The 13,604-nt window shown below is 39.5% G+C and overlaps 1 protein-coding gene across 4 annotated transcripts; it reads right to left on the bottom strand.

Annotated features, from left to right (window-relative positions):
* Positions 1–7,507, bottom strand: ube3a (ubiquitin protein ligase E3A). 4 transcript variants are annotated; one of them, XM_027005578.2, is made up of 11 exons: positions 7,354–7,507; positions 6,176–6,258; positions 5,125–5,438; positions 3,713–4,959; positions 3,379–3,523; positions 2,607–2,812; positions 1,652–1,816; positions 1,401–1,556; positions 1,226–1,299; positions 908–1,051; positions 1–775 (listed from the first exon to the last, which is right to left on the bottom strand). In XM_027005578.2, coding segments are annotated over exons 2-11 (2,574 nt in total). In that variant the 5' UTR covers positions 6,178–6,258; positions 7,354–7,507; the 3' UTR covers positions 1–654. The 4 variants fall into 4 exon arrangements, with proteins under 4 accessions (XP_026861379.1, XP_035380130.1, XP_026861380.1 ...); XM_035524237.1 differs by having other exon boundaries at positions 5,125–5,238; XM_027005579.2 differs by having other exon boundaries at positions 6,176–6,225.
* Between the last annotated feature and the right edge of the window lie 6,097 nt (positions 7,508–13,604).

The following is a 13,604-nucleotide window of genomic DNA, read 5'->3' as shown; positions in this document are numbered from 1 at the left end:
GAAAGCATCACTGGCAAGTGCAGACTGACTGGGGAAGACCTATGAACCATGAGCATGATGTGTCAACAAGTAGTTGACGGAAAACTAGCAGACATTCTGAAGATTGAGTTAAGTGCACTTTCACAGTTCAACCATAGTACGACAATGTACGACTTCCTCCTCCCTTTGTCTTGTTTTTGTTCCCGCTTTTATTATTATTATTATTATTATTATTATTATTATTATTATTATTATTACTACTATCATCATCATCATCTATTTCGGTTTATGTGGTGATCAGTCCTTATGCTGTTGGAATTCACTAACCGTCCATCCTTTTACCGCATAAGAAATCAAAACATGAGCTGTATTCCAGGCAGACATGAATGAACAGCCTTTATCCCTTAAAATAAATAGTGCTATATCTCAGTGCATACAAAAAGGGAAACTTAACACTTACATTAGAGGGAGAGAGCCAAGAGTCCAGTGTGGTTTTATCTACTATTTAGGCACAGGCACTCGGTCACCAGAACTTTCCCATTTTAGCCCGTTTCATATCCTGCCTTACATTTAAACTTGATATTTAACTTTTTGTTGTCGGTGTAGCTGAAATCGCCTTTGACGAACACATGAAAACTCTGACGTTGAGCGAGTTCTTTTGTGGCTCCTTGTGCCTCAGAGCATGCCGAAGCCTTTGGCGTAAGTGATGGCTTTGAGGAGTCTCTCTCTAAGTTTCTCCTTGGTGGAGTATTCTGGGAGGAGCAGCACATTGAAACAGGTGTGAGAGGTTGGTAACCTGATAGGGGAGTGAGAGAGAGAGGGAGGAAATCATTTAAGGAAACAAATAATAAAAAAAAAATTATTTTACATGAAATAGGACGAACAAGACGTGCAGAAAATTAGGGCTATTCTATCATAATGCTATTACCTGTCTGAGTCTGGCCCATTTTTGGCAATGATCATCTTCAGTTTGCCCAGGCCACCCACAGGTGCTCGGTCTGTGCCTGTGGTAAACTGCAGAAACAGCCTCTTCTGCTCCTGCCCAAATGAATGTACTGTCTCCCAGAAGTCCCTGAGGTCAAACACATCCACATTACCATCATTACCACCACCTCTGCCTCAGCATCAGTGTCTAATGTAGAAATACAGAACATGCTTTCCAGTACAAGGATCATAACATGATCTCAAAAATTACCATTTGTATGCACAAAAGTATATCTAGTTGTATGTATGGTTTTCCACATACTTAATAATGCGACAGTCCCTGTTGTATCCACCATCATATTCTGTAGTCTCCTCAAGTGCTTGAAAATCAAGATTCTGAAGGAGATTAAAAGACATGAGCATTATCCAAACCACATGGTGTATAGGATGGCACAAGTGGAATCAGATGACTGTAAGATGGTGTGGAGCTCACTTACTCTACTGCCACATATAAGCAGCTCAATTTCCTCAGGTCGAAACAGATATTTCAGTGGAGACTCGTTAGTAACCATATGGAAGCCTCTTCTGAATGCCTTGAACTGCTTTTCCACACTTTTGTTCAGCATGTATTCAGCATACAGTGCTACAAACTCCTGCAGAAACACACACATACACAGTTACCTAAATACATATTTACACTGATATTACTTTCAAATAATGCCATTTCTGCCCCTAAAAGGAAACTGACCTTCCTGTTATCATTGGTGACGGGGATTTTGTCTCCACCTTCCTTTAAGTCATACATGAGCGGGTTTCCGAAGAGGTCGGTCTGTGATATCTGAAAGGTGATCATCATGTCTTCCTCCACATTGCCCTCATACTCCATCAACTCCTTCAAACTCTGATAAAGAACCTGCCCCAAGCGGAAGACAACATCTGATAAAGACAGGGCCACCTATTCACCAAGCTCTTATAGTTTAGCTGCTCTCATTCAGTCACTAATGCTGCTGACCCTGCTTATTTAGAACTACGTGAACAGATGTACTGTGTTTTAAAAACTGTGTTCCTAATTGTGTCAAGCCAGATCTGATTCAAATTCCTATATAGGGTTAGGGTTAAATAAACTAATTTTCTCAAATTTGTATCAGTTTCAAGTCAGAATAGTAAATATACACTACTGTGAAAACATTTGCAATTGCAGCTCAAACGTTTGAAATCATTCTCAGTAATAAACTGAGTTATTATATAAAATCATTGTAATATGTTAAGTGAATTAGCTTTTTAAAAAGTGTCTTAAATCTTAAGGTTAATACTGTAAGGAGACATTTCTTTTCATAGATAACTACAGAATATAATTTATAATTTAATAACGTTATCTATAAATCTATGAAATATCTATGAAACTGTTATTTATAGGTAATTGCAACAATACAACTATTTTCCCCATAAATACTTAATCAGAACAAAACATATTTTAATGTCTGGATTATATTACTTTTTAAAAAAGATTTTCATTAAGTAAAATAATTAGTTAAATAAAATATGACATGGGATTCCACATTTTTAAAAGGCAGTGTGTGTGTGTCTCTCTCTCTCTCAAGTGCACACTATTGAATCAAGCTCTGTAGGAAGATTTGGACATCAAAAAGGGACACACGACAAACACTTAGAAACACAAACAAATAAGAGTAAATTAATATTACCGGATGGGAATCTGCAAGGTCTCTGAAGGTTCCTTTCTTTCCCATTAGCTTTCTGTACACCACCATAGGGAAATGGACATCCAGAATGCAGTTGTTGTAGATAGCCAGGCCCAGGACAATGCCTATCAGAGTAAACTGGCCTTCATTTTCAAACGAGGAGGGATTGAACCAGAAGAGCTTTGTGCTTTCATCATAGGTGAACATGCCTGCAGAGCAAGGAGAGCAGATGTAAAGCAGATGTGACCAAGTTGTAAAACAAGACTTAAAGTGAGAAACGTTCCATCAGGATTGTGAAAACGTATTATATCAGTTAGAGTGATTTCTGTTTGGATTTGGACTTATATTAAACCCTTGACGTTGTTTTGACGGTTTCTTTAAGAAATGTAATTTTTACAGTCAATTTTTTAACAGTACACACAATAGTTTAATGCCAATATTTGTTTCATAACAAATGTTCTCTAAAATAACAAAGCATCTTTATACCCAGAAAAAAAATTGATAAAACAATGCAAATGCAAATAATGAATAATTAGGAGACAAGCTGAATTATCCTTTTATGGTTTTATCTTTTAAATGAGAGACAATGAAGTGCTCATGAATGGGCAAATGTCTACATTTGCACTGTGAACAGATCTGTGTGGGAATAATCGACCTGGAGACTGAGGATTAACATCTGTACTATTCATTGATTACTACCAACAGTTTGTTAACTCTCATTAAGCTTGTTTTTTAAAATAATTTAAGATTCAATAAAAATGCCTATCATGATTACCTATATCTGGGTTGAAGATCTCTTCTACTACCAGCTGAAAGAACTCTTTGGAAACTCCTCCTTCATCCACTCCTTGCTCGCCTTCAAACTCCACATACAACTGCTTCTTCAGGTCTGCTGGGTTCTCCATGGCAATCATCTCCAGCTGAAATCACACCAAATAAAACAGGAACATTATACAGCCAGATATCAAACCCATTTGCATCCACTAACACTTCCAGATAAGCAGGTTTTTACACAAATGCAGGAATGGAGAGCAGCTATGATAATGTTGATGAAAGCTACGTAATGCAGCACACATTTTCTAATACTCCAAATTGGCTTCCACACTCACCCTAACAAGGGCATCATCTATGATGTGGTCTCTGCGTACTTTGAGGCGCAGGTACGGGTTGAGCTGCTGTCCCTGCACCAGGCTGTATAGGGCGGTGATCCTGCGCTCACTGTACATACGGATCCGGTTGTCGTAGTAGAGACCCAGGTTCTTTGTCACAGCGTTGAGGATGAACGGGCAGGTCATGAAGGAGAACTTGCTCTCTGTCTCCACCTTGAAGAATGTATAGTCCTTATCCATCTCCAGCACATCATTGAGTGGCTCATTGACAAACTCCTCAAAGGGGATGAGGGGCTTACGGCAGTCGGATGTGCGAATGCCCAGCTCCATCTCCAGCGGGTCCACACGTGGCCCCTTCTTGTTGCGCCGCTCCTCACCCAGCAGCTCCTGAAGCGTCAGCTCACTCGACTCAGGAATAGGCTCATCATCCTCCTCCTCGTTGTGGTCCGTGTCCAGGTCACCACCCAGCACATTTGCATAGTAGACAATTTTCAAGCACTTGGTGGCTGCAACCACGCCGTCATCCTCGTTCACAAGGTTATCGTTGTTGAACTCGTTGCTGATGACTGTGTAAGTGATGAGCTGCTGGAAGGTCTCCACCAGGCGCCGTATCTGGTCAGCTCCATACTGCGACCACAAGCGCGCCAGCTTTGCCAGAGCCGGCAGGGGTAGCTTGCTCATAGCTTTACAGAACTGAGGCAGGGCGATCTCCAGATATTCTGGGCTGTGGAGGTTGCAGTTTTCCATTACGATAATGAATACGTTCAAATAGTTGGGGTCGGCAGCGTAAACATTGTGATAAGTGAGGTCGCACTCCACGTTAGGTGACAGGTATACCAGGGCATTAAGGAATGCTGCCTCGATCTTCTCGTTGGACAACAGTCTGTCGTAAACTCGTCTTACCGCCTCAATGTCCACCGACACTTCTACTGGGCCCACCTTTTGAATGTTGTTGCCATCATGAGAGGCCCCTTCTCCACTGGAAGAGGCAGCGTCTGGTTCCACCTCCATAGCAGTAGCCGACCCTGAGGCTGTCTCTTTTTCATCTTCGTCTTTGTCCTCATCCTTGGCCTGCAGTGACTTCAGCTCCTCCTTGGTGTGTTGTTTGGCCTTGCGGAAGCTCTGCACCAGGCTCTCTGCGCTGGAGAAGACCCTCCCAATGACACGGATCAGAGGGGAGAAGTCTTCAGTCTCCCCACATAAAGCTAGGATTTCATAAACCTTCTCCTCTGTCAAATAATTCAAATCTGAAAAAACACAAATTTAGAAGATGATTGAAAAGGTCAATTAAAACAAAACAAAGAGAGCTAGAGAGAGAACATGGCCTGTAATGTTAGCTAACCTTCAGACTTGGCCTTTAAGAAGTGAATAACTTGAAACCAAAAGAAAAAGGAAGACAATGCCTTGCTTACCTCTAAAGTCTTCCCTCGTGGGAGTCAGGTCCTTGTGGTTCATCTTCCCGTTGCTGCAAGCAGAGAAATTGTGGGCTCCTTTGGCACTATTCTCTGGGAAAGCCGAGCTAGCACCTTTTTTGGAGGGGTGAGGATCACACAGTTTGGCGTTATTCTTATACAGCTCCAGGGCTTTGATGGCCGCTGCATTGTTATCCATGCGTCGGAAACCCGGAGAGGAGCCACAAGCCTCATTCGTGCAGGCCTCATTTCCACAGCCCTCAGTTAACTGGTGGTAGTAGCGCTCAATTAGATGTTTTGCAGCTGCTCGCTTCCTGAATCAGACATTCAAACAAGACAGCAAGGGATTAGTAAGGTTTATTCCCAAAACTGTTTTTAGGCCTACAACTATAATAGGGCAAATATGATAAAGCAGTATTGAGATGTAGAGAGAGCCCATACAGTACAACCCCTTCAATTGTTTGCAAATGTAATGTGCCAGGTTCACTAAACACCCACCAAAAGGTAATGCATTTCAGGTCCATAAGTCTTTAAGTTGTAAAATATATAACCAAAGATGATCAAGTATTAGACAATCAAGGATGAATATATTAAAATCCATCACAAGAACAGAACCCATGCCAAAAACGTATTACACTAATGAAAAAAAAATTAATGAAGAGGATGATAACTGTAACAAAGGCTCTTCCAAGTGCAAATACTCATGCAACACCACTTTTGCTGGAAACATTTCATGCTATATTCTACGCTAATGATTATTTTCTAAAAAGACAATAAAAAAAATAAAAAAAACCACTGCATATCCTGGATTCTGGTTGCATGCTGATGCTGACACCAGTTTGTCATTTTCAAGAAGTGACAGCATCCATAATTAAGGCTATCAGAACAACGGTAAACTAATTAAAAAATGCCAAGGTGAAAGCAAATGCTGACTTTTGCTTCTTGTTACGTTTTGCCAAATTAAATAGTATTTCATGCTAAAACTACAAAATTATATATAAAGAAAATGAGATTGGCAATAAAGTAAAAATACTACATAAAATATACTTACATTAGACTTGCTTAAAGTTTTCAATGCTGGATTCTTCTATGCTCTGAACTCTAGAGAGAACAAAACGTGGTCAGGAAACAATCCTGCAAGTTAGATGACGAGAGGATGGGTTAGCTCTTGGCTAAACAGAAAAATTTAATTCTCAATTTGTACTCGCAGTGGAACGAATAGAATAAATGCATGTTAACCACTATAATATGTAAAAATAAGAAGAACAAGAAGCATGAGTGATCTTAATAATGTGAAAAACATTACTCTTTACAAGCACGATAAACCTGTGTCAGACCACACTTTGGACGAACATGATCGTGTATTTACAATCTGATGTGTGCAGCTAAGCAAACTGAAACTGACAGCTCCCATAACCTACGTGGGAAGTACAAGAACAAAGCCTAACTGTTAAATCTAATAAACATACCACAATGCAATAATAAAAAAACGTGCTGACGAGACCTTTGTAAATACATAGGGTTGTAATGAACAGGATGTCGTGTCAAAGTAAACAGTTGCTTGTAAAGTGGCGAACAGGCCGCCGAGGGGTAGGGGGTATGACTGTGCACAAACATGGTTTGAACGTTCAGCTACACCACCAACGGCGTCATTTTGGGGAGCTTATTCGGAGCACAAATACAAACCTTAAGGCCACTAAAGTGCTAAACATCGACCAAACAAATGAACTGATTTTAAATTTGAGGCTCGTCAAGCACACCAATTCACTACATAACAGCCCTAGTAACCTTGCTGCAACTGTCAACGGGATTTGACGGCGGAAAAGCTCGCTAGCGCCAAATCAGCTTGCTAACTAGCTAGCTAGTTAGCCAGCATATATAGCTTTTTAGCTAGCTATCTAGCTAGTTTGTTGGGCGCTAACCATTTCGCATTTTAAAAGTAACTATGGTCTTTCTTCATGCTTGTCGTTGTATGTTTTGGACATATCGTTCGGGAAGTTAAGGATAAGATAAGCCTTCATTAATATATCACTTTACTGGACATGCTTGTTTACCATAAATCCTGTTCCTCCCCGGAGCCTCTTTTAGCTTGCAAGCTCGCTGGTTAGCAACTTAGCTAGCTAGCTAACGCTAACCCACTAGCTGGTCACTGACATGAAAGCACGTACTAATGCTTTGCCTGCGTGCGATTTTACACAAAATAGCACGAGTAACATTTTGACAGCTTACTTCTGAAGATGCTCTGTTGTGGGCGAATAAATCCTGCCACTCAACATCACAATCGCTCCAATTCAGTTTTCTATTCAACTCCAATCCCTCAACAAAATATTCTCGGCCATCTTGATAGCTGAGGCAAACACGGAACGTATCCCAAGATGCAACGTAAAATCTTAAGAACCATAGATGTTTCACATTTACTATAGCCAGAAAACGTATCGGTAACCATTTAGTAGGGAAGCATATTAATTATTTGAAACGTGTTAGATATATATTAGGATTATAACAGCTACCTTAGCTGTTTTTGTTTTTACCCCCACATTATTACTCGGTTTGGGAGTAGCAATAACAATAATTCTTGCAATAACAACAAATATCACCAGGTGGCATAACCCGAATAAGAGATCGAATGCTCGAAATTATTAATTTTCAGAGTAGATATTTACAAAGAATAGATTTTCAGATCGTAGTGTCACAGAGATGAAAGGTTTTCAAAATTGTGATATTTTTAAATAAGCCTATGCCTAAGGATAAAGGGGTAAAAAACAAACAAATCTTATCTTATGCTTTGTTAGGGACTGTAAAAACTATTCCCTTTCCCTTTCATAATTTAAACCTACATTTCTTTATACTGAAACCTATATATTTCTTTAGACTAAATAACGACAATTGGAGTATTAAAGCAATATTAAATATTTTGAGTTGAATTTGCAGAAAAAGCCTTACTTTCCCTTAATAACAGCTTTAAGGCATCATATATTGACAAATCCAGTCAGTCCATTTGAGTCAGTTGCTTTTCATGGACTCCTCTGGAAGTTCTTTGATATGTATTTTGGTCATTATCTTCATGAAAAATGAAGAAAGGTTACCTCTGACTCTGAAGTCATCTTTGGTTTGCCTGGCTATTTTCAATCCTTGTTAATGTCAGTTTCTTCACATTATTTCTTGGCCATAACAGTTACATAGTAGTTGTGATTTTGGTCTTAAAGATTGACATTAATTAATTCCTTCCATAATTCATTAATTCATTAATTCATTCATCCATTCCTTCGTGTGCATGTATTGTTTTTACATCTATTACATCCAACATAGACTCTGAGACACCTCCTCCTCAAATGAGATTATTTTTTGAAAGGGGGTGGAGGAAGGATATAGTTGTTTTTATTCTGTAGCAGCCAATTGAGATGTATGTAGTGCTGAATAATGGAAAAGTCATCTATGTTTAGGGTGATACAGTGATGAAGAATCAGGGTCTCATGAATATAGACTGCTGTTTAGCTCAAAGTCAACAAGGTTTGAGATTAAATTCCGCTCATACAAATTTGCTTAGGTGTTGGGAGTGGTTCAGTCAACTCAAACATAGGAATTGTTGTGAAAACCTTACCTTAAACAATTTTAAGCCTAGAGTAATATTACATTTTAACAATGTTCAAATTCATAATGATTTTCAAACAGGTCAGCTTCAACCTATTTATTCATTCATACATTCATTCATTCATTCGTTCATTCATTCATTCGTAAGGTTCATGATCGGTGGGACAACAGAATGTTAACCATCAAACTACAGGTTTCATTTCAATTGAGCACTGATTTGATTGTCTATGGTCTCTGCCATGTTTGTGATGGCTATGTCTGTTATAGGGACAACACTGGAGGATTTGTATGGATGGACTGAATTAGTAACAGCAGGGACTTTGGAGGACAAACCCGAAGGCTGTTTTCGCACAGTGCCCACTGCCTGGTTTGACACACAGAAGCCTGTCGGTGAGAGATGGATTCACAAAAAGCCTCAGGGCATTTTTTTTTTTCTTTCCAGGATTGAAACTACTATAAGAAGTGAGCTGCTTGGTGTCATTCCCAGTAGAGAAGGCACAAGCAACTCTCAAAGGAGAGGACCATAGTATGGCCTATACCCATATTGTTCTCTGCTATTCACAGGGCAGCAAAGAGATCAGTGCAACAGGGAACACAAGCATGTCAATGGGAACTGCTGCACAGCAGCAGATTAAGTGCGAGATTAAGTGTGCAATGCATACTTATGGCAATATATGTATATAGAGAAAACAGAAAAAAACAGAATTTCTTTAAATGTAAATGAAAACATTGAATTGGCCACATTATTTATACTGTAACATTTTTTGAAGTACTCATTTATATAATAGAAATAAATCACACCTCAAAATCAGCACATGTGCAATGCTAGAAACACTTTATATTGCAGAATTACAGAAAAAAACTTTTTAAATGCTGAACATTTTAGGAGGAACATTGTTTAAGCAATCCAAGTGATCCAGATTAAGTTCCATCTCTTATCAGCAGAGGACTCCAAAGATAGGTGTCATACCTGACTATTTAGTTGTGGAAATGATCAGCACCATGATTAACTTTCCCTTCTACCACCTTTGTCAAATATTACAGTGGTTATTTATTTATTTATTTTTGCAGCTGCACCATATGCAGCAAAACTGGACTCAGTTAAGAGATTTTACAAGAGCCAATTTTACAGCAGCCTAGAAAATTGTGATAATACATGTTTTTTTTTTGTTAGTTTTTTTTTGCTGCTGTTGTGAATGCTGCTGTCCTGAAAGGTACTGCAGATGACACATAATGTTATAATTTTCAAGCCATCATAACAGCAGCAGGAATTTAACAGTGAGGATTTATTGTGCTCACCACAAAAATAGGCACTGTTGCTGGGGAAGAACAAAAAAATTGACTGCCAAGAAGCTATTGGACTGTAATCCAGACAGGCTGTTCTGCAGAGGGACACAATAGAAATGCACTTGTAATAGACTTAATTTTAAAAGGCTCACACTGTGGCTCCTAAAACAATTAATGCTCCAGAATATATTTACAGTGGCCATGTTATAGACAATGATTGCTATATTGAGCTATTGTTCCATTATGTTTTAAATTGCTTACTAGTATAGTAGTTTACATTGTTAGTCTATATGGGGCCTGCATGGATTGGATTTGTTTTTCCAGAACATTTCACAAATGCTCAATTATCTTGAGATCTGGGAATTCTGGAGGCCAGTTCAACACCTTGAACTATTTATCATGTTCTTCAAACCATTCCTGAACAATTTTCTGCAGTGTGGGAAGGTACATTATCCTGCTGAATGAGGCCACTGTTATTAAGGAATACTGTAGCCATGAACATTGCCCAGAGCATCACACTGCCTCCGCCAGCTTGCCTTTTTCCTAAATCCTGGTGCCATCTTTCTCAGGTAAGTGACGCACAAGCACCTGGCCCCCACATGATGTTAAAGAAAATGTAATTCAGCAGACCAGGCCACCTTCATCCTTTGCTCTTCGTCTTGCTCTCTCCAGTTCTAATTTTTACAGGCCCATTGTAGGATTCAGCAGTGGGCAGGGGTCAGCATGATGCACTATATGTACTGACACCCTTCTGTCATAGTCAGCATGAATTTTTTCAGCAAACTTACTGTAAAAGTTACAGTAGCTCAACTGTGGGATCAGATCAGATGGGCTAACCTTTGCTCCCCATGCACATCATTAAGCTTTGAGCATCCATGACCCTGCTGCTGGTTCACCTGTTGTGATGTCTTTTGGCAGGTACTAACCACTGTGTACAAGGAACACCCCACAAGATCTGCTGATTTGGAGTTGTTTTAATCCATACATCTAATCATCTCAATTTAGCCCTTATCAATGTCACTCAGATCCTTACCCTAGTGATTTTTCCTGCTTCCTACTCACTTCCTACTAATATATCCCACCTAAATCAGATCAAATCCTTTATTTCCAGGCACAAAGCTGCAAAAGGTACAACATTTATTCACAACCTCATTTCATCTAGTAAAATGTGTCTTGAGAGATATAGGTGTACAATGGATGAATCTGGCTGTTATTCTAGACCTGATGGCTGGGATATGCACTCCACTCCTCCAACAGTGGATGAGTCTAGAGAGTGTGGGGATGGCAAAAGTAGGAATTAAAGGGCCTACATTTGTAAAGAGAACACAGTGGGCAGTAAAGACTTCCAAATAGCCAACCATGTTAAAAGGTGTCTTTAGAGCACAGCTTTCATATGTCTCTTTATGAATAACAAAAGTTTGAATTTATTACTTTGCACATTTAGGAAGCAAGAAGAAGCTTTATTCATATTCATCATATGGCTGTCATCCATGGTGTCCTACTTCAAGTGACCTTTTCATCCAGGCTGTTTAACACTGTACTTAGTAGTACAATTATTGCTCTCTGCAGTCATTAGGGAAGAGTGAAGTATGCATAGTGTGCAGAATGAAACTTGAGACAAGGAGATTACAAGCTTGTGTTGATTTTTACAAAATGCAAGACCATACAAAAAGGAGAGTAAACTTCTTCTTTGCCACTGTTCCAAATGCAGTAAATAATGACCTGACACAGCAGAGCTGCAAATAAAAATACTACTACTCGTCAGGAAGGCAAAAAGTTGACATAACTCATAGTAATGAGAGAGAATCAGTTTCTGTATGAAGGTATGGTACTGTTAAAGAGAAATGTAGAGAGACTCTTGGATGGTGAAATTTACATCCAAGGACAATGTCCTCAGACCAAACACAATAAAGCAGCATTAAAAAGCTGGAAGGTGGAAATATTTATTTTATGATACTGTACTGAAACTCACCTGGAAACACGTCATGTATTGCTACAAGCTTCCAAGTTCTATTATGGGAAAATGTGCCTTTAAAACCTCTTCATTTTACAGCAGAAAAATGACACCTGTTGTCCACTGATGTTCTTCAGACCCTTCAGAAATCTCACCTTGGGTTCTTCTCCATTTTTGAGTGGGTCAAGTAAATTCTGGCTTACTGAATAGCTATTTTATTGCAGAAATCTTGGCTGCAGAAAGTGGCTAGAGAGATTGCCAGCACTGAGAGGACAGTTGGCACTCCCCAGCTTCCTCAAATTGTTTTTGAATTTCAGGATTTATCTCCTGATTTGTGAGGCTTAGCCAAAGTGCAAAAGAAGGTGGCATTCTGCATCCTTTGGTGGCACCAAAATCTAAAGAACATGGACACAACAATAGCTGCTGCTGAGGGCCTTCAGTGATAATTCAGGAAAAAAAAAAAGATAAGAAGTATAGGATAGAGGTTGTAATGCAAAACTTCATCATCTCCTAAAATGTTTTAAGCGTAGCTGCCATCTTTCTCAGCAGCTGATGCTGTCATGCATGCTTCTGGCCTTAGACTGCCCATAGACAAGAGTGCACAAATAGCCAGATGCCCGTGATCCTGATCAGCAGAGGGAAGCTCTCCAGCTGAACTGCAAGCAGTGTCTGGTGTGCACGGGAGTGCTTTAGTACGGCTGCCGCCTCTGCTCGGCCTCCTCGCATGACAGATCATCGCTCAGTGCCTTCCCCTTCATTGGTTTTAGAATCTGCTTAAATGGCACTGACAAACAGGTGCTCATCAATCAACCAGGCTGTCTCCTCAAACTTCATTTAAAGCCTGGAGAGGAGCTATCAGAGTCACTCTTTCAAATCCTAACAGGCAAACATCTTCACATAGACCTGTTGAACAGTATTGTGCTTGTGCATTTAGGAGCACTACTCCTGTCACACATCTAAAAAAATTAAAAGAGTCATTAGTCAGGAGCTGCTTTGAATGTGGAACAAGTAAAGGGCCTTTAAAAGCCCAGAAAAAGCATACTTTACTTTAATACTCATAAAGGACATGCTGATCAGCAGGATGTATAGTGGAATGTTATAGCAGGTCAGCAGCAGAAAATATTGAGAGTATTTTAAAGTGGACTTTTAGCACTGTCATTATGTGGCATTTCAATGCAAAGGCATACAGTGAGAGTCATACACGGATCATTCTGGTGTTCTTCCCTTTGTATACTCATATAAGTTAACTTTAAAATTTGAATTGTACCTAGATTCACATTCCTCCACACAGTAGTATATAACACTATAAAATCTGGCTCTGAAAGATATCTTTTTAAATAATGTATGATTTCGGCTGATGTGTTTTTGCAGTTTCAGATGTGTTATTATGCTGCATGCGTAGGCTACCAAACAGAAATGGGAGTCATACATTTAAGAAGACATTTGGTTTAGGCAGCTGTCATTGCTATTTGTGGCAGAGTTCTCTCTCTCTCTCTCTCTCTCTCTCTCTCTCTCTCTCTCTCTCTCTCTCTCTCTCAACATTCATACCTTGACTCCTGCATAGACATTTTTGCACAATACAAAAAGAATGAATTCTGTTTAAAAATGTCAAAATACCTGTCAAATCCACCAAATTGGGGTGTGATGT

The sequence above is a fragment of the Electrophorus electricus genome, chromosome 3 (genome assembly GCF_013358815.1).
Source record: "Electrophorus electricus isolate fEleEle1 chromosome 3, fEleEle1.pri, whole genome shotgun sequence".
Taxonomy (NCBI): domain Eukaryota; kingdom Metazoa; phylum Chordata; class Actinopteri; order Gymnotiformes; family Gymnotidae; genus Electrophorus; species Electrophorus electricus.
The sequence above is the reverse complement of the archived record's forward strand: the minus strand, read 5'-3'. Positions and strand labels throughout refer to the sequence as shown.

Excerpts from the sequence above, each read along its gene's own strand:
- ube3a (XM_027005578.2), bottom strand. Across the intron at positions 2,813-3,378 it reads GATCTTCAACCCAGATATAG|GCATGTTCACCTATGATGAA; the intron begins GTAATCATGATA and ends CTTGCTCTGCAG. Across the intron at positions 1,557-1,651 it reads TCACCAATGATAACAGGAAG|GAGTTTGTAGCACTGTATGC; the intron begins GTCAGTTTCCTT and ends GTGTTTCTGCAG.